The following is a 25,004-nucleotide window of genomic DNA, read 5'->3' on the forward strand; positions in this document are numbered from 1 at the left end:
TCACTGCACCGCAGCGACCGTCCCTCCTCCTGGGGTGGGAGGGCAGAGGCGGCACTCGGGCACCGCGGCGGGGGGCTGCTCCGCTCCGCGCCCTGCCCCGTCGGTGAGGAGCAAGCCCGGCAGCCCGGGCACTGCGCGGAGAGGTTGCGCCGTCCCCTCCCCGCGCCCCCCCCCCCTCCCTGCGGACAGGGGCGGCCCGCGAAGAGGGGAAACTTGGCTCGAAACTCCCCCCCCGCCGAGGCATCAGCGGCTGCACCGGGCACACGGCGCCGCGGGCTGCAGGCGCCGGTCCCGCTCCCGGCCCGCCCGGGCCAAGCGGAGAAAGTTTCCCGGCCGGAGGCCCGGCGGGGGCGGGCGGCCGCTGCCGCAGTGTGTGCGCTGAGGCGAGGCTGCTGGCGGCGGCGGCCTCCCGGCGGCAGGAGGCAGGCGGCAGGCGCGGCTGGCGCGCTCGGAGGGGGTGTTGCGCCGTGTCGGTCCTGCCTCCTTCAGTGCGATGTGAGACTTGGGGAGAGCATCGGTTGCCAAAGGCTCTAGTTGTTACATGCATCCAATAATCTTCTTCTCCAAAATGGATTTTAGTCAGAGCAATTTATTTGGATACATAGAAGACCTGCAGGAACTAACTATTATAGAGAGGCCAGTACGCAGGAGCCTGAAGGTATATACTTCGAAATAGAACAATGCTTTAAAATCCGTCTGAAATTGTGTCTGTTTTATTTATGCACAGCTAACTGAAGAGCCAGTTCATTTTTTACAGCACCAGGATACTAAAAATTGTTTTCAGTCATTTTGGAATAAACAGTCTCGAATTCTATATAGGAAGGACTTAATATTTTCAGTATAAGACTGTTAAGCTGGAAAAAAATAGACTAACTTAGGTCTTTAGATTAATTTGTATATGACTTGTTTATACTCTAAGTGATTAATAGTGATAGTGTCTGACATGGAAATGTACTTCTATTACATCCTATCTTTTCCTGGTGAAAGATTGATTTGATTGAATTTGAAATGTTGGCTAGAGATTTCAAGGATTAAATTCAAATTACTCATGGAACTATCCCCGGATATGTGGGGAGGAAGGGGTTGTTTTAAGAAGATTAAAATGATGAAATAGTAAGGCATTGTAAACTCATAATCTCTATTTCATGCTTGACAGACACCAGAAGAAATAGAAAGATTGACAGTTGATGAAGAACTCGGTGATATTGAAAGGGCTGTTTATCTACTCAGGTATTTCCTAGAATATTACTGTGAAACATTGCTGACCATCATGCTTACCTACAGCTTTTTTAGTGCTTTACTCTTCACTCCTTTTATTTTCTGTCTTTCAGGAGTAGTTTTTTACTTTCTGCTACATTAAATGTATAGACAAGATAAAAATAGGTACTGTAATTTAAAAAAAAAATGCATAGAATAGGATGCCTGCGTACACGTATAAACATTTCTGAGTTTCTAATATGGCCCTCACCAACACTGAGTTGTACTTCATCTTCTTTTCCCCTGCAGTTGATTTTGCGAGATTCCCTGAGTGTTAACATTAATAACACTAATCATTCAGTGACTTCATACTCACTCTAAGGCATGAGCAGTTATCACAGACTGCTAACAGAGCTGTTCAAGCATACTGTATACGTCTGGCCTTTCAGAAGAGAAAACTTGAGAGATTAGTTTTATAGTCCTTAGGAAATACTGCAGAAGATACTGTATTAATACTTCACTGTATTCTGGTTTTTCATTTTACCACCTTCTTGTTCTTTAAAGTATTTGCAGCTACTTGAAAAACTTAAATTTTGATACTTTAAAATACAGATCTTTCAACTACTGTGTAAGTCATCTTTGAGAGTACAAATGTTCTGAGGGCTTTTGATTTGAACATGCATTTTTAAACAATACCTAGTAATTGGAGAACCAGCTGCAGCTCCCTCAGCTTGCTTATTCTGCTATTTTAAGTGCTCTTCTAGTCTATGCCTGTCCTCAATGTTTAGCGTACATATTCTCAGTGCCTTAGTTTTCTCTTTTTGGGACGTGTGGCATTATTTTTAGGTAAGCATTTTTGTCTACTGATACTACTTTTGATACTGAATTCTGTTTATGTTTTTTTTAATGCTGAACTTTATTAAATAGTGGGTTGTAAAACTTGCTTTGCTAATAGTTCCTGTAATCAAAAGTCTGTTGACTCTAGGGAAATTCAGAGGGAACAGTTTGCATGTGGTGCATATCATTGCAAAGGATGCATATCAGTTTTGGTTTTTACCTCACAGCAATCGGCATAGTTGACTTTTTTTTTTTCCTTTCCCTGTGTGGCAGCAAATTTCTTTGCTCTTTTCCCAATTAAAGATCATGTTTCCAGCAATATTTTACTGCATCATTGCCTTGTTAAAGGGTAAAAGGTTCCACTTCAAATCTTTCATCTTACTAATTGCTTTTCGACCTGGCCTTGAACTTCTCCTGACATCTTCATCTGCTTTCTCTTTACTTGAGCAGCTGTTCTGGGGCATAATATTCTTTTTCTTGTGATTAAGTTTTCATTTTTGCCTCTGCATTGTCCTCATTGCTGAAAGGTAGCTTCATCTCTGCTTGATAAGCTTTTTGTAAGGCAATCACTTGCTGTGATTGTCCAGGTATGTTAATACAATAATCCAGTGGAAGCTTTTGCTGTTCAATAGCATGTTGCCTTCCCTGTACTAAGTGGAGTATAAGCAAACAGAGTTGAAAAGCTGCCTGTAACACAGGTAGTATCCTTTATATAATGTAAAAAGGTATGTATTTTTGGCTTGTCTGTCGTTTTTTAATCTATTATAATACAATACCCCTGCCTGTTCCTGTTTGACAATAACGTCAGTTTGGTCTTTTCATGCCTCATTTTTTCACACAGATGCATTATTTGCTGCCCTTCAGGTTGTCCCTTATGTGGGACTCTCCTTGATGTTATCCGAAAAGACACTGCCTTTTCTGAAAATCCCACTATAAAAATTGCTTTGGTGAGATTGAGATGAATTTAATGATGTCTGTGTTGTGCTCCATTTGGAAAGGATGATGCTATCTCCATAGACATTAAAAAAAAATATGCAAGAACAATAATAGAGAGCAAATCTCTTACCTTAAATATCTACAAATAGTATCAAAATACTTAATGTTGTGTCACATTGTCTTTTGTATTGTCACTTATTTATGTAACCCTAATCTGCAAGTTGGAGATTTTTAATTTGCTGAGGAGGATATCTTTAGTGTTGCTTGTACAGTACAATGGAGCTGACTAATACTGAGTGAAATCTTTGTATGATACAGCAAAGCTAATGTTTATTAATTGTTTTCTGTGAAAGTCCAAAAAGAGTCCTCACATTTTAATGGCTTTCATTCTGAACAAAAAAGCCCAACCACTTTCTTCTCTTTTCGCATCCTCCTTTCCCTCCAAAACCTGCCCCCAGCTTCTCCTCCCCACTCTTGAACTTGGATACTGTGGTCTGCTTATATGCAGAGTTGTTGTATGATACTTGCTTTTTCTAGATTCCTGCTTCTGAAGTCTTTTACTATTGTGGTCTGAAAACAGGTACATTGGCATCCTAGTTGGAGAGAATAGTACAGCCTTTTACTGTCTGAGGTTTTTGGTGCCTGAATAGTGTGTTTTGTTTGGTTCCCCCCCCCCTTTTTTTTTTTTTCTGTGACTGCTTCTTGCTATACTGTGTATATGAGGAGGTATTAATTTCCCAACTCTCATCGGTTTCATCAGTTCATTCTTCTTTTTTTCACCTCTTGTATTACTTCTCATTTGCCAGTAATACTATGGAGTTTCTGGCATGCTCTTTTACTTCTTGATATTGTAAAGTTATTTGTGTTGCTCATCTTGTATGTATTCATATCTATCTGATGATTATTTTGGATTTCCACAATGTCTTGTCTGTCTGTATCTAGCCATGATGTGTTGTCATAGATTTTGTAAATTTCTGTTCATTGTTTTCTCTTAAGTATGACATATGTATGTCTACAAATGTTCTTAGCACATGGTGAGTACATTGACCCATTAATCCTGTTTGAGACCTCACTTTCATAGGGATGTGGCTTCATTTTAATTGTTTTTCTATTGTTACCTGTCATAGTTTGGTTTTCCATTCTAAAGTGCTAATTGTAATTTTGATAATCCTAACAAGTTTCTCTCTCTCTCTTTTTAATTATTATTTTTAGGGGATGACTTTGCTTTCAGTTTCCCCTTTTCTGCCAGTACTATTCTTCAGATAACTATGTAATGAGGTAGATTGACAAGATGATCTAGCTAAAGCTAATCATTTTAGTCAGATTAGTTTTCAGCTAAATCAGCTCCTTGATTTGGCTCATCATGTGGATATACAAACAGTTGTGCTAGTAGAAGGAAAGGACTCAGTAGCTCTCCTGGTAGCCAGAGTCACGTTAATACGACATAAGCATGGGTGAACTTCAGCTTTAGATCATTGTTGCCCAGAGTACTCAGGTTTAAATAGGTAACATTCTGCAATTAGACTGAGCAAGTTCTAATGTAATAAGAATGCGGTAGCAAATTGGACTGTCATTTGTTGTAATCTCAATTAACCTTGATTCTGGTTGAGGAACTGGGCTTCCTTAGACCAGGTTGTCAGGGATGTTTATGAACTTCCCCTAGAAATCAAATGGATTTAGGTACCTAAAGAGAGAGAGGCATCTGAGTGTGTAGGATCTATGTTTTAGAGCTTCAGCCTCAGTGCTTGCTGGTTTCTGGAGGGTCTAACTGGAGTCACTGAAGAGTTGCATTCTGACTGTGTTTTGCACGTTGCTGGCCCAACGGAAGAACAAGGAGAGCAAAATATCTGTGTGCATCTCAACCATGTCGGTGTCAAGATTGATGGTTTATCATAAAACCATCAGCAGATTAAGACAAGCTGCCAGACTTTGCACTGAAGCGACTGAATAGTTTGCGTTCCACTTCAGGGTGTCGTGACCTCTACCAGGACAGTGGCAATAAGCAGCTCAGGGAAATTAATTTTTATTCCTGCTATGAACTTTTGCCTGTAGTCTTAGTTTCCATGTTTGCTGATGTTTGATTGATGTTATTACTTATTTTTATTTGTCTTACTGTAGTTCACCCTTTTATGGCATACAGCCAATAGCAAAATATGTATTCTTTGCCCGATGTGAATCTGATTTGGATACAGGGATGCTTACTGGCATGCACACTGTAGAGTGGTTTGTTTTCTGAGGAGTTTTCTGATAGATTTCCCTAGGGGTGTTACATTGTTGTGTGTACTGTATTATTTTGTATTCAGCTACTTTTTGTTTATTTGTGCCTGCTTAGTGTTAAAGCTTCCAGGCCTTGACATTTCTGTCATACTCAAAATAACAGGGTAATAATGAGTTACCAAGGTGGAAGATTGAATTCTTCACCCGTTTGGGAACATACTGTACTTTGGTTTCAGAGGGATCCTATCTCTCAGTTTAGAAAACAACACAATCCCCCTCCAAAACATTTAGCACAGTTTTTGAAGACACAATAGCTACTTTATCTAGATTGGAAAGAATTCAATGCCTGTAAACTTAGCATGTCTTAAAGTACAACTTTTTTTTTTTAATTGTAGCCATCTTTGATTAGCTAGAGTATTCTCAAATTCTAAACAACTTTTTATACAGTACGTGTTGTTAATTGTGAGTGTCAAAACCACTACTATTTAAAAGATTTTTTAATTTTCCTTCTAGTTTTTAGTCTTCATGTTAGTTTTGGAGATTTTCATTTCTCTGTAGGTACAGGCAACTCACCTTTAATTTAAATGAAAGCTTTCACTTAAATGTAACTTTAGGAGCTGACTTTCTAATATAAACATTGTGTCAATTTTTTTGTGTTACGTAATCATGAGAACTGGCTCTTCTATTCCAATTATACAGCCTCTGAATTTATGGTCCTGATGCATACATAGCAGGCTGAAAGATCCAGCTGTCATGCTAAGCACATTGGAAAATCATTCTTCTGACTATATTGGCAAGCTATAAATACATAAAAAGTGTTTCTTTAGTCTTTTTTCCCCCTGTCTTTTATTTTGTAAATTACAACTTAAATTTTATAAAAGTTTCATTCCAGATTCACTTAGTTGGACGGATAAATTAGTTGCTTGACCTTGACTTTGTTATGCAAATAAATTAATGTATATGAAATTGATTCCTTCACCTTAAAGTGAAAGGTGTACCTGTAGTCTTCTGAAATGATGCTAAGTCACATACTTTTATTAAAATTTACATTTGTGCAAATACTTCTGTTGATCATATTTGCTGAGTTGAAACTACAGCTGAGGAACCAGCTGTAAATATACAGAGCAGAGTTAATATAGTGCTCTGAGAAACCTCAAAAAAAAAAGAGAGAGAGAAAAATCTTCATTGCTTTTGTCTTTCTTGGGCCACAGTCAGTGCAGGAAGATGGCAGTGCCAGTCCCTTCCCCATTCTAGCATTTGTGCTACGTTTGCCCTTGTGCCTGCACAGCACATAGGGGAATTTATCTGAGGCAAACCATGAAAATAACGGTTAGTTTTAAAACAGATCAACTGTGTGATCCAGGGCTTTGTGCACCTGAAAAAAGCCCTGTGCCAGCACAAGAGAATTGGGTAGCAGCATGGGAAGAGTGCTTGGGAGTAGGTGAAGTGGCTTTGAGAGTTAGCACTACGTTTGGCTGGCTTATGGTATTCATGAAGCTAAGGTTTCCTGGTGTATAGTTTCACAGTCAAGTTAAGCTGAATGAAGCTCTTCCTATATCAGAAAGAGTAGGTCTTCTCTCCTTTCCTTACGTGACTGCATATTACTGATGAATTTTGTGTGCCAGCACTAATGCTATTGCAGCCATGCAGTCTTGGTCAGATTAGGGAACTGATGCTAATTCTAACAAATTTTTCAGGTACTTGCTTCCAACAAAACGTGCAACTGCATGACTGCTCGTGCTACCATAAGCGGGAGCATGAACAGAGAAGAAGTTACAGCTCATAGATCACTCTCCCATCAATAGCAGAACAGATTTAGTGCAGGTTATGCTAATCTTGAATCTATACTTTGAATCTGTGAAGTCAAGTACTGGTTGAAATGATCAGAGAGTATCAAGTATCAGCTGTAGTGTATTTAGTGAGCCCTTGACATTAAATGGACTTCTGGAAGTCTACACGAGAGCTGCAATATGTGAGATCAGTGATAGCTCTTCCTTATGCATTGTGAAATTCTCCTCTGGAGATGTCAATTATATTTATGTTTCAGAGCATCTTTGTGCATGACATAATAAGGAGAAATTAGGTAGCTGTGTGGATGCCTTTTTTAATAATAAACACAATTGAAAGAACTGTGGGTTTTCTTAACTTCTAAAAATTGTTCTGTTGCCCTGGGAAAACCTTATCATCCTCTCCTAGAAAAGATCTGCATAGGAATATCCAGCTAAATATTTATAATGTTTCTTTCTTTCTACATGACAGATCCCATACAGGAATAGCATGTTGCCCAGCAGGAGACTGAATTTGTTTTGTTTTTGTTTAGATGAGCACTGGCATTTAATAAATAACTTTAACAGCTGCACAGTTCATTTTGAGATGGTGCATAATTAATGTGTAAGTATAATAATTCTCCTTTATATCACCTTCCTTAGAAAGCTCCAAGTGTTTATAATAACATTTTGTACTTTTAAGGAGCTTTTATCCTCGTGCTTGCTCAATATTACTAATTTATGTTTGTATCCTTTGCCTGATTTGGCAAGACGTAATAGTATTACACTAGTTTATGTCAGCACCTGGAGATGCATCCAATGGAAACTGCATGAGGATGTAGATGGGAAAATGCAATGTTAGAATATATCAAAGGTACAAACTCCTCAAAGAGTAGGTCAAGCTGTCCATTTATGGCAAGTATGAGAACACTTTCACATCATGGTGCCCTGTAGTATAATGACTGTCCTATGCTAGTGACTGAAACAAGTATCTAGTGGATTTTCTTGCAAACTCCTTCTGGTGTTTTGAGGAGTACTTTGTGGTAGGCATAGGGAGCCCTTCAAGTGTCATGGCGTGATGCTTCCATCACCTTGCACTTTGACTCTACTTCATTTGTTGCTGACAGAGAGAAGCAGCAGCAGTTAGTACTGGTCCAGCTACTCTTCCCCTAAAAGCAATAGTAGACATTTCAGTTTTGTGAGTATCAGGATAGTAGCATGCACCATTACCTGTCCCAAAAATCTGAGTGCTCTGAGACTCTTCAGAACAATGATTCTTATTGCTGATACACCACATTCAATTTTACATTCAGAGCTCTTTTAGAATCTCCACAAAGCGAGGCAGATAACACTCCATTATGTATTGGTTCACATTGCTGCACTTTGTAAACTTTGTGTGAAGGGAAGTTGTTTTACTGAGGTGAAATTCTGATTATAATTTAAGGACTTCAAGAACTAGGACTTCAGGAACTAGGACTGCAGGCTTGGGCCTGTGTCTGTGCCTCAGCTGATATGCTATGACAGGAATAATTTGGAATGAGACAAGAAATAGTTTCATTGAGATTTAAAATTAATCCTGTTCTCTGGGGTATACTTGTAGAACTGTTTTATTTAGCTATTTTTAGAGTTAACTTTAGTAATATTAATGTTTTTGTCTTTGTTCCACCAGCTGGTAGTCTAAATGCCAACACTGTGGTAAAGTTACACTGGATCTTTGTCAAGCCTCAGAGCCCAAAGCTTTATGTCACAGGAAAGAAACCAGGATTATTTCATCACTTAAACAGAAATTTTTACACCAGGAAAACAGAATGGGAATGTAGACAGTTCTTGAGACTAAGTAATTCAAGGACGTCTCCATTATTCATTGAGAAGTTCTCCTACTTTGGTAGGGGCATCTTATTTAATCTTTCAGGGGCAGCTTTTTGTATAAGAAAAGTTCTCTTTAGGTCTTGAAGACAAACTGAAAAGCAAATTGGAAGTGATTTCTATAGTGAGGATTTCTATTGATATAGTCTGGCAAAACCTGTATTAGAGCTAAGGAACCAACTGTTTAAATTATACACAATTATAGGACTCTGTGCCTGAAAAAGAAGGTCACTTCAGATTCCAAAACTGATGCCACAAGTGGCATCTCTAGCCAAAGACAGAGTTATGCCCTCAGGGAAAGATTTTTAAAGATAGGATAAGTGATGCAAAAGTAGCAACAATCTTTTCATTTGAACATGATAATGATGGGAATGCTATGTAACTGAGTTGTTCTCGAAACTCACACTTTGAGAATTAACATGTCACTGGCATTCTTACATCTTGATTCCTCCCCCCTTCCCCTGCCCCGATGCATAATTACCTTCCTGGATCAGATCATGTATGGGTCTTTCCAGGCTGAACAGTAATAGTATCCTTTGCAGGCTTTGAAAATAAGCATTGTCTAACTCTTACGCCTCAGTCTGTTAAAACTAGTTTTACATGGCTATCACATTCACTGCAGTTCTTGAAGTTGCTCCTCTCTCCATGAATAATCTTGCTGGTCTCATAAAGACACTTTTTGACAAGATGGAGTCTTTCCCATTGAATGTTAATTCCCTATAGCCTATCAGATGAACACCCCTGTCTTCGGAAGAAAAATGTCTTTCTGCTTTATGAGTCACAATAAAACAGAATGAGAAAAGAGATGAAGAACCACTTGGAAACTTCTGCTAGATCTCTTAGATACATCTGTCTGAGGCATGCTTTATTGCCTCTGGCTGATACTTTTATACAAGCAGGAAAATGTACCAGATATTTCATATCCATGTTATTATTTGAATAGACTCTTGATGATACAGGTGTTATTTAAATTCTACCTTTTAGCTTCTTTTGCATTCAAATAAATGTTTATGCATGTTTCTTTTTGCAAAGCATTACCCTACAAGGGGTTAATGTTAAGGAATAAAAATATCAGGCTCTGGATATATTCCTCTGTATTTTGGTAGCGGTTGTTTCAGGAGCAGTTTTCTTTTTTCCATGTTGTGTGGCTGTGGGTTCTGCGAATGCGTACAACTTTCATGTGCAGATTAGCTGAGTCATTCGTTGTCAGTTGTATCAATTCACAGCAGGATTGAGGGGAATTGCTATGCTTTCTTGAACTTGTTTCCAACAATAGTTAACGTCTTGCACATTTACCCCTTACATGCTAATGGATTTTAGATACCTACCCCTTTCCTAACAGACTCTATGCATAGACAATACTTCTTAGTCATTGTATAATTCCAAAATTACACACTCTTTGTTTACAGAAACATGCTACAGTGTGATTTTAGTCCCAGTGTTTCTCTAATTCCTACTTGCCTGTTCCTCCACTGATCTTGAATTTACTATAGCCTAAGAAAGTCAGATTCAAGCTGTGTGTAAGAGCAGGGATAGATGAACTGACATGAATGGAATTGCATCATTTTAAGTGTGTATGAATCCAAGCTGAATATAGTAACAAGGGGTCTTGTTTTATTGACTTTATCTACTTAGAGTAGCCGGGAAGGTATTTGTAGGTCTTCAGACATTTTTTTTTTTTAAACTTAGATTTTCTGTAAGATTATATAAATAAAAGTGACCAGCATCACCAGGTCAAAATAATGCATAATGATGAAGAAAGACTGAAGCCTCAAAGAGCATAGTCTTACATTCTTTCTAATGGGGAAAAAAAAAAAGTAATTTATCCATTCTTCTAGTCTTTATCCTTTTTCCAATAATCATCCAGCTTAAGAGAATTCTTCTGGCTTTGCAAATAGATCAATACAGACATTTTTTCCTAAGGCATTTTTCTCATAGGTTTTTAGTTAAATCTTCCACTTGATTGTGAAAAAAAAAAAACCATAGGAATTTTTTTTTTCTTTCCCCAGTGTATCTCAAATCAGAATGATATAATTTGTTTTGATTTTTTTAAATGGCAATGCACTGTAACTTTGAATAAAATTGCAAAAGTTGCCACAGGGTTTTCTGTGACAGTCCAGGAGCATGAGGAAGGGTATAAGCAGAAAGTCTTGTAGCCCCTGTTTTTTTGCTTATGAGAATAGCTTTGTGTACAAATTGTCGATTATTCCCCTAGTAAAAAGCTTTGAGTCCACATTTCTTGAAGTAAAAAGAGTGAATTAATTTGGGTAGGTATCGATTAGCTTTCTTCCCTGATGACTATTGTTGAACAACAAAGAACAACATTAAGCACTGGAGCCATCAGTTTATGCTAAGATTAAATAGAAGTTGTTCAAAGCTGCCTGTGTAACTGACACATTTCTCTTTACCAGTTGGAGAAGAACAGGAAAGTTGGATTCAAGCTGGGTCAAAGCATTGATAACTCAATTGATATAAACAGAGCTGCACAGTAGGAGAAGCACTGTTGCACTCAGTAATACCAATACATTTTGCTTGCAAGGGGTTATGTCTGCGAAATGGATGATTTACTGTTTGCCTCTGCTGCATGAGGAGTGCAGCTGACCAGCTTGTGGTCTGACTTTCCAAAGTAGTATATACTCTTCCCCCCCCCCCGCCTTTTTCCTTTTTCTTTTATTTATTTATTTTTATTTTTATTTTATTTATTTTCTTTTATTTATCTTTTCTTTTCAGAATAAACATATGTAAAAGAGAAATGTGAAGGGCATCTGCTTTAATATACATATTTACATGGTAATATTACTTACATTGTTGTGGAGGTCTGGAGATAAAAATGCTGGCTTTAAAGGGAGAAACAGAAAAGATGCCATTTTCACTGCTGAAATTGTAACTGAGCTTTTTGAGGAGGAGGATTTATGTCCATATTAAATAGCAAAACATGAGTCACTGCCTCATTGCTGGTTGCACCAAAATTCTTCTGTTATAAACAGTTAATCCCCTTTATGTAATTTCATTTAAAAGCTCAGGATTAGGATACCTATTTCTCTGCCATTCTGGGAGTTAGAAGTTATTTAGGGTATAGTCTTCAGGGCAAGATTTATTTTTATTTTTGCTTTTTACAACTGCATCAAGTGCTAACCACTAAATCAATGGAGAAAAGAATGATGACTACTTAAAATTAAACTGCTTCTTTAGTACAGGTTTTAACCTAAAAGTATGTCTATTTCCTCTTATTCTTATCATCACGTAAGGCCAACTGTAGGTACATTTTAAAGGTTACTTGTAACTTCTTTTGAACCTTGCATGCCTGTTGTATTACACATGAAGAAAATACTTGCATCATGAGTTTGTGATAAATGATTAGGTGCATATGAGTATGGAAAAATCAACTCTTAAGGGCAGATAAATATACTTGTGCTTTGATCACTTAAACTGTTCCACTTATTTGAAAGTGATGTGTTAGGGAGTAGATGGATCAATAAAATTAATATCCCGATCTTTGTATCTTGCTTATTTATTGCCAATTCTGAAGGCTTTAAGTACTTACATTTCCAGTGCCTCATCTTGCTTCCTGATTAAATGAAGGGGATGATTTTTTTTTTTTTTTAAATGAATATTTGGAAAGTGGCAGCATTTGTATCTATTGTGTATAATGCCCCACACCTATAAGACCCATGAGTTGAAGATTCTAAGTAGATTTTAGTACTTGTTTGGTCGTTTGAGGTGTTCATGACTCACGTGCTTTTTGGTGAAGGATGCAAGTACTAGGTATTTTTTTTATTCTGTTACTCCCCCTTTTTGAATCCAACACACAGAAGACTGATTTTATTTTTCCCCAAATGCTATTCCTTCCTTTGCAAGTGCATACATCTTATTTTCCTTTTCTTTGCCATCATCCCTATGACTGAGGGTTTGCCTTAAGCTCATTATCTTCAGGAGACTACACACTGAATACCAGTGGAGATGGTTTGTGTGACACCTGTAAAGACTATGTTGGCCCTGTGATACTCGTAAAGAACTTTGGACTTCTGGATGCACTGAAATAACATTGATATTCTAAGCACTGTATACTGTTTTTAAGGTAAATTCTACCTGTAGATATCCATTTGCATGGATGCCATATCAGATACCTAATAAAAGTATTATTAATGAAAATAATACATTGTGTTAATATTCCACAATGAGTTTAGACTAAAAATTTACTGTCCCACACCTTTTAGTGATGAGTTAATTCTGTTCACTTTCAATAACAAAGGAAGGGCGGGAGGGGAAGCGGTGTGCAAATGGTATTGTATCAATGGTTGCCTTTTGCTGTAATTTTTCTTTTTCCATGTTACTTTTCCTTCCATAGAAGGGTATTGATACTAGCATAGTAAATAGATAAGCCAGATGTTCTGGTGGTTAACACTGGTATGCTGTGAAGGATCTATGCAGTTGAGCATATTGACACGCATTCACAGGAAAGAGATACTCTTTTCTTCCAGAGATGATTCTGAACTAATTTTAGTAAATGTGGGTGAAATTACCGGTAAATGCTTTATTTATTCTTTCCATTGCAGAATGTCAAACTCTTTTTGGGATAATTGTACTGTTAGAAATAATTTAAAATATGAGTACGTGAGGAAAAAATAGTCTAACAAAAGGCTGTTTAAGATCGTTGTAGTGATTTTGAAGGTAGGGAACGTTACTGGGATTATAATTACCTAAACCTAGTTGGGTAGGCAGGAGGATTCTGATGGTGTGCTCATAATGATTTTAACAGGAATGTAAATACAGATGAATTATCTGTATATATAATACTCATTTTTATCTACTGTTTGAAATTATTCTGCCAGAGAGCTGGAAATTTGCAAGACTTGTGTCATCACTTCAATTCGTTTATTATGTTAATTGTGTTATCTGGTTTGATTATCTGTCCACTGCAAGCTGTATGTTGTCAATGGAACAAATCTCACATATTTCTGAGAGACATAACTCTGACTCTTTCTTCATTTCAATTAAGTAGCTGAATTTCATCCTACTTTCCAAAGTGAACATGAATCAAGTAAAGCACTTCTTTGTTTGACAGAACGTGAATCAGCAACAGCTTGGAATTGAAGTGATTTTTAGTTATTTGCATGTTTACCTCAGAAAGCTGCCTCTGATCTATGGTTGTTTCTGATGGATAAGAAAGCAACACTAGAGTTAGCTGTTTGACCTTGTATTGCTGATGCATGTAACTACTTCAGTCTGAAGCAGGTGTCCAATACTACTTGAAAATATTTGAATAATGAACAGAAGGCGAACAAGCAAGGCATTCTACTTCTGAGCTGTCTAAAAGCTAGCTTACATGAGGAATAAGTTCACAGTTTTGTGTTCGTTTTCTAATTATTTTTTTCTTTTGAGTCACCAGGCCCTTTGAGTATGACAGCAATAATTTGGTAGAAATTTAGTGTTAACTGTTTGAAGTCCTTCGGAGGTCACAGTCAGATTTCCTTGGTTGGGAAGAAAGAACTGCTTCTACGGCTATAGCTTCAAAAGAGTTTCTAAAATTTCAGATGTATTTTTCAGTGCTCACAATTTTACTCCCATATTTTTCAAATTGAAACATGAGCTCAGCTTATGTTATTATTTATCATAGAATCATAGAATGGTTTGGGTTGGAAGGGACCTTTAAAGGTCATCTGGTTCCAACCCCCCTGCCATGGGCGGGGACACCTTCCACTAGACCAGGTTGCTCCAAGCCCCATCCAGCCTGGCCTTGAACACTTCCAGGGAGGGGGCATCTACAGCTTCTCTGGGCAACCTGTTCCAGTGCCTCACCACCGTCGCAGTAAAGAATTTCTTCCTAATATACAATCTAAATCTACCCTTTTTCAGTTTAAAGCCATTACCCCTTGTCCTATCACTACATGCCCTTGTAAAGAGTCCCTCTCCAGCTTTCTTGTAGGCTCAACACATATCTATCTACTTACAATATCTCTATAGATTTAGAGATATATTTCTCTTGCATATGGAGGAAAATGCTGTGAGCAATGGCTTCAAACCCTTGGATTCAGTCTCTTTACCCTTTTTTATTTTTCTTTTCCTTGTGACTTTTCATTCATTCACTGTACTCATGCACTGTACTTTCATTCATTCTGTACTCAGCGTTCTTTACAATGTCTCTACTGGTCTTTTACATTTGCATTTTCTTTTGATCCCGTCTGTGTGATTTTGAAAATGGATGGTCAACTCATGTACAAAGTATGTTTTGTGTACCACTTGTCTATGTTACAGTGGTCGATGCAGCAACTTAGATTTTGTTTTCTGGATCTTAGAAGCCTATTCTAAAAATTTTGAATTTTTTGGAAGATAGCTCAAAAGTCTTACTTGTACTTTAAGTCTTAGAATGTTATTGTTATTTCAGGCTTTTGCCATGGTCTTCAGTATAAAACAAACTCTTGCTTATACAGAAAAGGCTTTTTTATGAAGCAATGCAGATATAGACAAATAGACCAGTAACAATTGCTTTTCTAACCTTTGATGTGCTTTTCCTAATGGTATGCAGAGGAATTCCTAATGGAATTAGTATAGCATAGTTAAGTTTTGAATAAATGATTGAAGAGACTCATAGCATGAGATGAGGTGAAGGTAAGTGATATCTTCCGTTAGGCTAGTCAATGTATCTTGAAAAAATAGACAATTTTTTTAGACCTGCAAGTCCATCTTCTAAAGGAGAGGTTGAAATGTACAGATACTGCTTTCTGGATCAAGAACCTCAAATATTTCTGAGAAGATTCTCATCACCTTCCACAACTATTAGTTAGGGTTGCTGTGAAAAAAAACAAAAAACCCACAAATTGATACAAGATGGAATATGTTATGGTCAGAAAGGATGAGAATGCATGATAGAAAGACACACAGATACGTAATAAAGTAGGAGCTTTTGATCTGTTGTGTATAATGCCCCACACTTATAAGATCCATGAGTTGAAGAAGACTGTAAGTAGATTTTAGTACTTGTTAGATCATTTGAAATGTTCATCTCTTTCATGCCACAAATAGCTAACTCTGTGGATGAAATATACTGATACAACAAATGAGACTGGAGAATGAAAAGAGATCCTGTGTCTAAATTAGACTATAAGATAAATTTAGGTCAGCAGAAGTAATTTACACTTCTAGAATTTGGTTAGCATCTGCGATTTCCCCCCCCCCCCCCCCCCCACTTTCTGTGTAGAAAAATTACAGGCCTTGTACTTTTTTGGAAGACTTCTTATATCATATAATGCATGCTGTGAAATGACAAATCTTGTTGAAAGTGAAAATTATAAATTCTGAGTCAGTGAATGAGGACTGGGCAGAGGGAAAAATAATATCAGCTACTAGCTTGTTTTTGTTATATCACCTAGGAATTGGAAATTGCATAATCTTGATCTTGAAGTGAAAAGACTGGTTTTACTTTTCAAATTTAGACTCAAAAACCACCAAGACGAATTCTACCCAGAGACCATACAAAATGCAGTATGTGTTAGAAGTCACCTCAGGAACAGGAAACAATCATCTTCTAGGATATAGTAACATTGATACTAGGGTAATATTTGAGAGGAAAAAAGTGTTCTGTTGAGGCACTTTTTATATTCTTGAAACCTTTCTTAAAATTCAAAGGAGAAAAGCGTAATGTTTCCTCATAGCAATTAGTGTCTAAACTCATAGAAACTTATGATATTAGGAAGAATGAAGTTATTGTGTCATTATAGTACATTTGTTTTGGCTCAGGAACAGAAAGGAGTATTTGTATGAATTATACATCCTTTCTCTCTTTGACAGTTGTTCAGCAAGCAAACAGAAATAAGAAACTTCAGTTGACTAAACTGATCTTGGTAAACAAGATTACTATGAATACAAAACTACTGCGCAGCTAAATCTGGGTTTTCCATTCTTTAATTGCACTAGAAGTTTCATGTGTAGTGGTGCGTGTTCAGATATGTACTAAGATCAGATTAATTTATTCTTTTTTTAATATATAGGTCATGTAGATTTTATTCAGATGTGCTGTAAAATGACCATGAGTGCATCTATCTGAAGTAGAAGAGCAGGATGAGAAAGTGGTTTTGCAAACTAGATTTTAATAGAAAAGGGTTGAAATGTGAGTTGCAAGGAGATGTTCATACTGTGATATTATCAGGACTTCGGACTTCTTGAAAATGGATATTAATCAGGTGTTACATTTTCAGATTCATTTTATTCTATCTTATTTTCAGCAAAATTATAGAAGCCTGAAAATAAAGTTTCTTCTCTTTATTTGCTCTGGCTAGACAGGTAACAGAGGGAGGGAGGGAAGGGTTAAAGGACAAAGCAGCTTAATGCTTCTTTGGCCCCATCAGAGTCTTGGACTTAGTTACAGTCTGGTTTATATCCCTATTCTAGAATCTTGCATATTATCATAAATTTCATATATATGAAGGCTTGCATACATAAATGTTATAGTATATTAGTACATACAGAAAAAGGCCATTGGCTTCTAGGACAATTTAAATTAGTTTTGAGGTTGTTACCTATGGTGCCCAGCTAACTGTGGTCTTCAAAAGGTGTTCTGACAGTGAAGAAAGTGCAGCATACAGCTTAGGAGCCCCAATATTGTATTTCAATACATAAGATTAGTTATAATATATAAAATAGTTAATATGATACATAGATCTGTAATTATGTGTATGCATGTGTCTAAATGAGTAAGGTTTTTTAAATTCTTGTACTAGCTTTTTTTGAGAAGGAAACCTCCTTTTTTAGCAGTTACTGTACAATGCCAGAAATGTAAGCAGTTTAATACATCAGATACCTGATTTTAAAAATATATCCCAAATATCTCATGTATCTTTGCAGTTTCAAATCCTAAGGCAAATTATCAGATAAAACATCACTTTGATTCCAGATACTTTTATTTGTCATTTGCAACATGGTAGAGGATAATGTACAAACAATTTTGTACGGCACTTATGGTCTAAAAAATCTCCCTTATAATATAGAGTTTCAAGACTGTTTTAATATTTGTACAGCTCATGCTTCTCAGTCTTTGTTCAACTGAGGCTCTTAAAGGAAGTTATTTTAATGAAATGACAGATCCTTCCATGGGACTGGGTCTGTTTGTAATATATGTATTACAATATATGTCGAATAGATGTTCAGACACTCCTATTATATAATTTATGTTTACAGAAGTATACGTAAAATGTAAGCATATATAACATGAAATAAAAGGAAAGTTACTGCTTTATACCGGTGTTAAGAAAGGATTGTACTTTTACAGAAAATACCAGATTGTATTTTATCAAAGGAGTATTCACCTTGAAATAAAATGAAAATTAGTCTTAAAATCACTCATCAATATTTGTGATTTCAAGACATTTTTCTACTTTCTAGAATTTTTCCCCTTTTTGTTACCAAAAACCTGTAATTATACAATCAAAGACAAAATTGAAAAATAAAACTTGTAAAAGTGTTAGTTTTTACTTAGCAAGGGTAGTACATAGAAAGCAGTTTAATAAATTTTAAGTCTGTGTCTACCCATCTGCAGAGGAAAGGTTGCTATATAAAAATCTTCACAATAAAAGTAAAGAAGATTCTCTGAGGAAGTCTTATGGACCAAGCACTTTTATGTTACTGACAGAAATATTTATCTGGATTTGTAGTTTGCCTTGGCAACCAGTATATTGTACAGGAGAACAGAAATCCTGGAAGGAGAATTGATATTGAATCATTCTGAATAGGCTAAATCCTGTCAGATACTGAGGTTTTATACAAATAGGGAATTAAGTTTAGGATTTACGAATCACAGTCACAGAATAGTTTAGGTGGTTGGGGACCTCTGGAGGTCATTTGGTCCAATGCCCTGCTCAAAGCAGGGCCAACTTCCAAGTCTGGTGTAATTTGGTGTTAGATCAGGTTGCTCAAGACATCGTCCAGATGAGTTTTGAATGTCTCCAAGGATCCCCCAACCTCTGGGCACACTTTTTCAATGTTTGACAATGTTCTTTGTGAATTTCTTTTTCCTAATACCTAATTAGTTATTGAATACTGTATTCATTTTTTATCATGTTGTTCTAATCCCTCATTCATTGAAGTTGGTAAATTTTTACTTCTCTTTTCAACAAATGCAGATTTAGACCAACACAGAACATTTTGGAATCTTGCACTGAAAATAACGTCACTTACGGGGTGTTGAGTTAACCCTGTAATCCCCTGCAGCCATCCACCAGAACTTCTAGGCTTGTAAAACTAAGTTACACAAAGCACAGACTTCAGTGGCTGATTCAACAATGGCTGTTTAGCAAATCATTTTTGCTGAACTGATACAGTTAGCCACAGTGTTAAAGAAAAGTCAGTTCATAAACACAGTGCTTTAGTTAGAACTTGGGTAAACATTGTTCCTCAGTTGTCTTTAGAATGCTGTATTCTGCTCCTGTCATTGTGTTTTGCAGGCTAGTGCAAATGAAGGAGAGGGAGATGTAGATCTATCTTTTCTTTTTCAAACTCCTTTGTGGTAATATTGTCATGGGGAACATTCAGTGACTAATCTTCTTTCTTCATGCTGTAGAAGGAGCTGTAGTCCTTCATTCTCTTTCCAGATATGAATGTTCCTAATTGAGTACCCAGGGACTTCTTAAACTTTTTTGTTCTTATTTTGCAGAATCTGTTTTTAAAAATGCTTTAAAAATTAAATTCAAATTGAGTTTTTAAGCGTCCATTTTAAGTAGTTAGTTATTTTAAATATAAGAAATCTTATTGTTTACCCTGAGTTTGCTGAAAGGTTGCAAACCTGGAAACACCTATCCTGAATATAATCATAGTATAGTTGTGGTGGGAAGGGACCTCTGGAGATCATCTAGTCCACCTCCCTGCTCAAGGCAGTGTCAAATAGAGCAATATATTCAGGGTCTTGTCCTGAACTCAAGATTTTGAATCCTAAGGATGGAGACTCTACCACCTGTCTGGGCAGCTCATTCCAATATTTGAGCACTCTGACATAGAAGAACTTTTTTTTTCTTCGTATTTGTATTCTTATCAAATACTTGAATTTCCTGTGTATTGAGTTTGTCCCCATTGCCTCTTGTCCTGTCACTGGGCAACACTGGGAAGAATCTGCCTCTGTCTTCTTTGCTGCCTCACTTCGGATTTTATACATATTAAATAAGGCCCCCAAGCCTTCTCTTCTCGAGACTAAAAATCCCTGTTGTCTAAGCTTCTGCTGAAATATTACGTGCTGTAATCCCTTAATCATTTTACTGGCCCATCGATGGACTCACTACCGTCTGTCTATGAGTTTCTTGTGCTGAACAGAGAAGAATGATCACCTCCCTTGAGCTGCTGGTGATGCTCTTCCTAGTGTAGCCCAGGATGCTGTCAGCCGCCTTTGCCACAAGGACGCATTGCTGTCTCCTGGTCAACTTGGTGTCCAGTGGGACCTCCAGGTCCTTTCCTGCCAAGCTACTTCCCAGTTGGCTGGCCCCGAGCCTGTACTGGTGCATGGAGTTACTTCTCCACAGCTGCAGGACTTGCATTTCCCGCTGTTGAACTTCGTAAGATCCCTGTTGGTTTATTTCTGCAGCTTGTTGAGGCAGCACAACCATCTGGTCTATCAACCCCTCCTCCCAGTTTTGTGTCATCTGCATGCTAGCTGAGGGTGCACTCTGTCCCATCATCCAGGTCATTAATGAAAACACTAAACAGTATTGCCCCCGGTGTAGACCCCTGAGGTAAACCACTCGTGGCTGGCTTCCAGCTGGCTGCCTTGCCACTGATCACAACCCTTTAAGCTCAATAGTTCAGCCAGTTTTCAGTCCATATCACTTTCCATTTATCTAGCTTCTACTTCATCAATTTGTCTATGAGGATATTACAGGAGACAATGTCAAAAGCCTTGCTAAAGTAAGTTAAGCAACTTCCACCATCCAAGCCAGTCATCTTCTTGTAGAAGACTGTCAAGTTGGTTGGTCAGGCATGATTTCCCCTTCACAAATCCAGGCTGACTACTCCCAGCCACTTTTTTGTCTTTCGTATGTTTGTAAACGGTTTCCAGGAAGATTTGCTCCAGTCCAAGGCAGTCCCAAATATAATGTAGTCTTCATTTTATGAGGGTAGAAAAAACAAGTAAAACCAAATGCAGGGGCTAGAGGGAGAGGCTTAGTGCTATGCTTGTGCTTGAGAAGTACCAACTCTTCAATGAGCCTTGTAGTTAGACCGGCTCTAGTACTGCCGCCTGGCAGTGGCAGCTGGTGTTGCAGAGACAGTATTAGGACAGAAGTGTTCAGGCATGAGAGCTTCCCCCCTGGTTAAGGACTCCCAGTATTGTAAAGTCACTGGGATCTCCTGTAGGATGAACTCAGAAGATGAATCCTGAAGTTTTACATTTAAATGATATTATCTATGTGGATTTTGCTAGCACAAAAGAGGTTGAGCTAAATTGCTTCTAAGTATAGGACTCTGTTGAGTTCTTCTATAGTTAGCACTGTTAATAAAGGAATAGCACCTTCATTACATTGAGCTTACTGTAACTCTGAAGAAAAGATTCAACATTTATTTTAATATATTTATTAGTACAAAAATGTCTAAATCTGAGCATTTAGCAATAATTCACTATAATCCTGAAGTCTTTAATATTTAAAGAAAATCTATGGTGCAGCTCCTTTGGTAGAAATAGAAGAAAAATCTTCCGCAGTTGGAAAATTACAGGCTGTGTAGGTGTTGAAATGCCTCCTGCTTCACATTCTTAATTGGCAGCAAGCCAGATACAAAGCATTTCTGGTTTAAAGGGAAATGCTCCCCTTTTCTTTACATTTCTGATGGATAAAGGTTGCATTTTGGTTGCATTTTTTAGCAGTTAGGATTTCTTCCATCTTGATACAAAATGAATAAAATTTTCAATTAAATAGCTTCTCCAAGTTACCTTGACCTTTTGCGTTATTGCTGGATAATACAAAGGTACGCATCTTTTCCTTGCAACTTGTATCGTAAGAAGTTGTGGGCCTCATCCACCCTGTGACCCTTGTTCGCTCTGGGAGCTCTCGATTTCTCAGTTCTGCTTTAAAGCTTTGTTGAAATTAGTATGTGATACTTGGAGAAATCTGCCGTAAATGTGAAAAGCTTTAATATTCATGGCTTTAAATTAGATAATAAAATGGTTTTGAATAATGCAAAAGTATTGCAAGCTGTAAATAGATCAGTTATTAATCATTAATTTAAGTCCATTTTCAGTAGTTGACAGAATACCGTCCTTTCACTGAGTTTGGATGTTACTGGGAGATGTGTTTTTATTGAGAGAGCTCAAACGTGTTTACCAAATAAGATTGCAGGGATGCTAATATTAAAATCAGTCTGAAAATCTGTACTCTCATCCATTCTTGCTGGTTTTGAATGGCATTAAAAAGGGGTTTGGTGTAGCTTTGCTGTGTCAAAACTTGTCAACATCCTTGTGTTTACAGACAACAGTTAAAAATATAGAGGAGTGTATATGGTAACTAGCCAGAAAATTGATTCCTAATACTTTTTAAGAAAATCACATCAGCTTAATTCAACATCAGTAGTAGTCTTAACAAAGGATTAAAAAAACCTACAAAAATACTGATACATTTTCTCAGTTGGAATACACACTGTGTTTAAAAAAACATGCAGTATTGGATTAGTAATTTTCTGTATTCCTAAAGGTATATACCAAGATAAAAAGATAAGCCATATTCAAAAAATACAGGAAATGGTGATTTTTTTTTTTTTATGCTGTCAAGCCTTTTCCTCTTGACTTTGAAATTATGTATCTTAAATTTGTCTTGTTTTCAGCCTGTTGAGTTTTTTTAAATTAATATTTTTGTTATTACACTCTGATATTGTGAACTTCAGTGTCTTTTTTTTTTTTTACATCTGTGTTGAGCTCCATCCCCATCTGTAATTTTTGTTCGCTCTTTATTGTTGTAAGTGTATAGGCATGATAAAGGTGAAGTCTCTGCTCTGGGAATGATTCCCAGATTTTGCTCAGCAGGTCAGGGTGTTGCAGCCCTGATGACAGCAATGTGTGATAACCTCAGTATAGTGTTCACAGCTTTCTGCTCACTTGTTACTCATCGTAGAATTTATGATAACTCTTCTATTTGGGTTCTTATCTTTCTAGTATTTAAGGCGCATATGGTCCATTAAAAAAAAAGACAAAAATACTGGTTCCTGGCATTTGTGGTGTGTAGCACCCATTTAGAACAGTTATTGCCATGACTAAGTTTGTGATGGATCCTTCTTGATTGCTCTGGAACTCAGGGAAGTAGGAATGTTTTATTTTGTCCCAAATTAGTTATATTAGTTAGGTGCTGTAATCACACAAGCATTTCTAAAGATGTTAATTCAAGTTCAGATTGGACATTAGGAAAAGGTTCTTCACTGAGAGGGTGGTCAGTCACTGGAACAGGCTCCCCAGGGAAGTGGTCACGGCACCAAGCCTGTCAGAGTTCAAGGAGCGTCTGGACGATGCTCTTGTTCATACAGTTTAGTGTTAGGTAGTCCTGCAAGGAGCAGGGAGTTGTACTCGATGATCCTTATGAGTCCCTTCCAACTTGAGATATCCTATGATTCTAATATGTTACTATGTGAGAAATCAATGGGACTACTTGCAATGAAGGTGGTTGTGCAAATCTACTGTTCTGTGACCAATTTATGTACCTAGTCCCCTTCCTGAGCTCGTATGTTTCACTAAGAAAACTTGGAATGATCACGGGATGGGGAGTGGTATATGGAAGTATTTAAAAGTAGTTTTATTATGGATTTCTTTTAAAATTATGTGTATAATCATATTGTACATTTAATTGTAATGTCACACTAAGAAAAATGCTTGCATGTGTACAGTTGAGCTTTGTGTGCGTATTTAAAAATGAGCTGCTTAGCTGTTGGAACAAATCTGAATTTGTTTAGCAAAATGGATTTTACGCATTTAAAAAGGAAAAAGGATGTGTTGATGTTTAGTTTTATTTTTAATTTTGGCATCCAGACCCTTTCTTTTTCTGATTCTGTTCTAGAAGTTTATCCACTTGGGTAGTTTTTGTTTTCATCTCATGCCTTTTCTTCATTGCTGCCTACCGTTTCCTTCCCATCCTGCATTTTTTTTTTTTTTCCTTTCTCAATGGTGGGATACCATTGAGAGAGACAGGATGAGGAGAAATGTACAAGTTCTGTAATCTAACTAAGTTTTTGTATCCTTCTTTAGTCGTGTTTGTCAATATACATCTGATTATATCTGACTGTTTTCCATACAAAAAGGAAAAAATGGTAGATTTCTGGTAAAATGTTGTATGTTGAGTGTAGTTTTCATTTATATCTTCTATTTGTCCCCTTCTTATGCATTATCACTTGTATTGTTATAATATAAAAACTTCCACAAAACCACTGCCTTGACGATCCAGTTTGAAAAGACATTTCAAACATTTTATATTTTTTTCCGAAGCTACACTAAAAATTACAACATTCCATTTTAGAAATGATACATAACAGCTTTTATGGTTGATATTTTTTGATGTTGTTTTCTACTACATATTATATAAAAAAGTAATGCCTCTCTTGACTTATTATATGAATAACCTGGGTAGTGTGGGTTTGTTTGGATTTTTTTTTGTTTTTAATGAAAGTTGTGAGCTTATAGCCATGACAGAGAGTAATGTGTTGTATGTATATATTTTTGTAAGTTCTGGCCAGGATATCCAAGGAACAAGCGTGGTGGCAAATCTTCCAGTCCTGATGCGACAGAATCCTGCAGAAACACTTCGTCGAGTTTTACCAAAAATCAGAGTAAGTTGTGTGTAATGAGGTTTGAATGTGTCTTTTTCTGCCAGTATAAGTATTTTAACAAAGGCAAAAAAATCCCACTTTTATTGCAAACTCACTGTCTAGGAGAGGTATGTCCAGTAGATATTCCACATTAATTCACTGAATTTACGAAGTATTGCAGGTATGTTTTTTGAAAAATGTTACAACAGGAAAAGAAAGCAGAATTAATACTATTTACATATTCTAAAGATTTACCAGTGTTTTGACAGCTTTTTGAGAACTCTTTTTGAGGACCATGCAGTCATAATGGTTCATTTTGACGTTCTCAATCTCCTTCCATCCAAACATTAAGATTTCCATGCTGCTATCCAGAAAAGTATACTTTGCTTAAGCTTCATGTGCTACCCTCCACATTTTTAGTAAGTCACTGCT

At 37.0% G+C, this 25,004-nt stretch overlaps 1 protein-coding gene across 2 annotated transcripts in view; it reads left to right on the forward strand.

Moving 5' to 3' along the window:
• The first annotated feature begins 433 nt into the window (after nt 1-433).
• The window catches only part of PPP4R4 (protein phosphatase 4 regulatory subunit 4), a 72,991-nt gene continuing 48,420 nt past the window's right edge, over nt 434-25,004 (forward strand). The window contains exons 1-3 of one of the 2 annotated variants that reach the window (XM_050897625.1): nt 434-658; nt 1,157-1,230; nt 24,491-24,593. In XM_050897625.1, the coding sequence (XP_050753582.1) occupies nt 542-658; nt 1,157-1,230; nt 24,491-24,593 (294 nt within the window). In that variant the 5' untranslated portion in view covers nt 434-541. The remainder of the gene's footprint in view (nt 659-1,156; nt 1,231-24,490; nt 24,594-25,004) is intronic. The other variant, XM_050897624.1, reaches the window with a different exon arrangement.

The sequence above is a fragment of the Gymnogyps californianus genome, chromosome 5 (genome assembly GCF_018139145.2).
Source record: "Gymnogyps californianus isolate 813 chromosome 5, ASM1813914v2, whole genome shotgun sequence".
Taxonomy (NCBI): domain Eukaryota; kingdom Metazoa; phylum Chordata; class Aves; order Accipitriformes; family Cathartidae; genus Gymnogyps; species Gymnogyps californianus.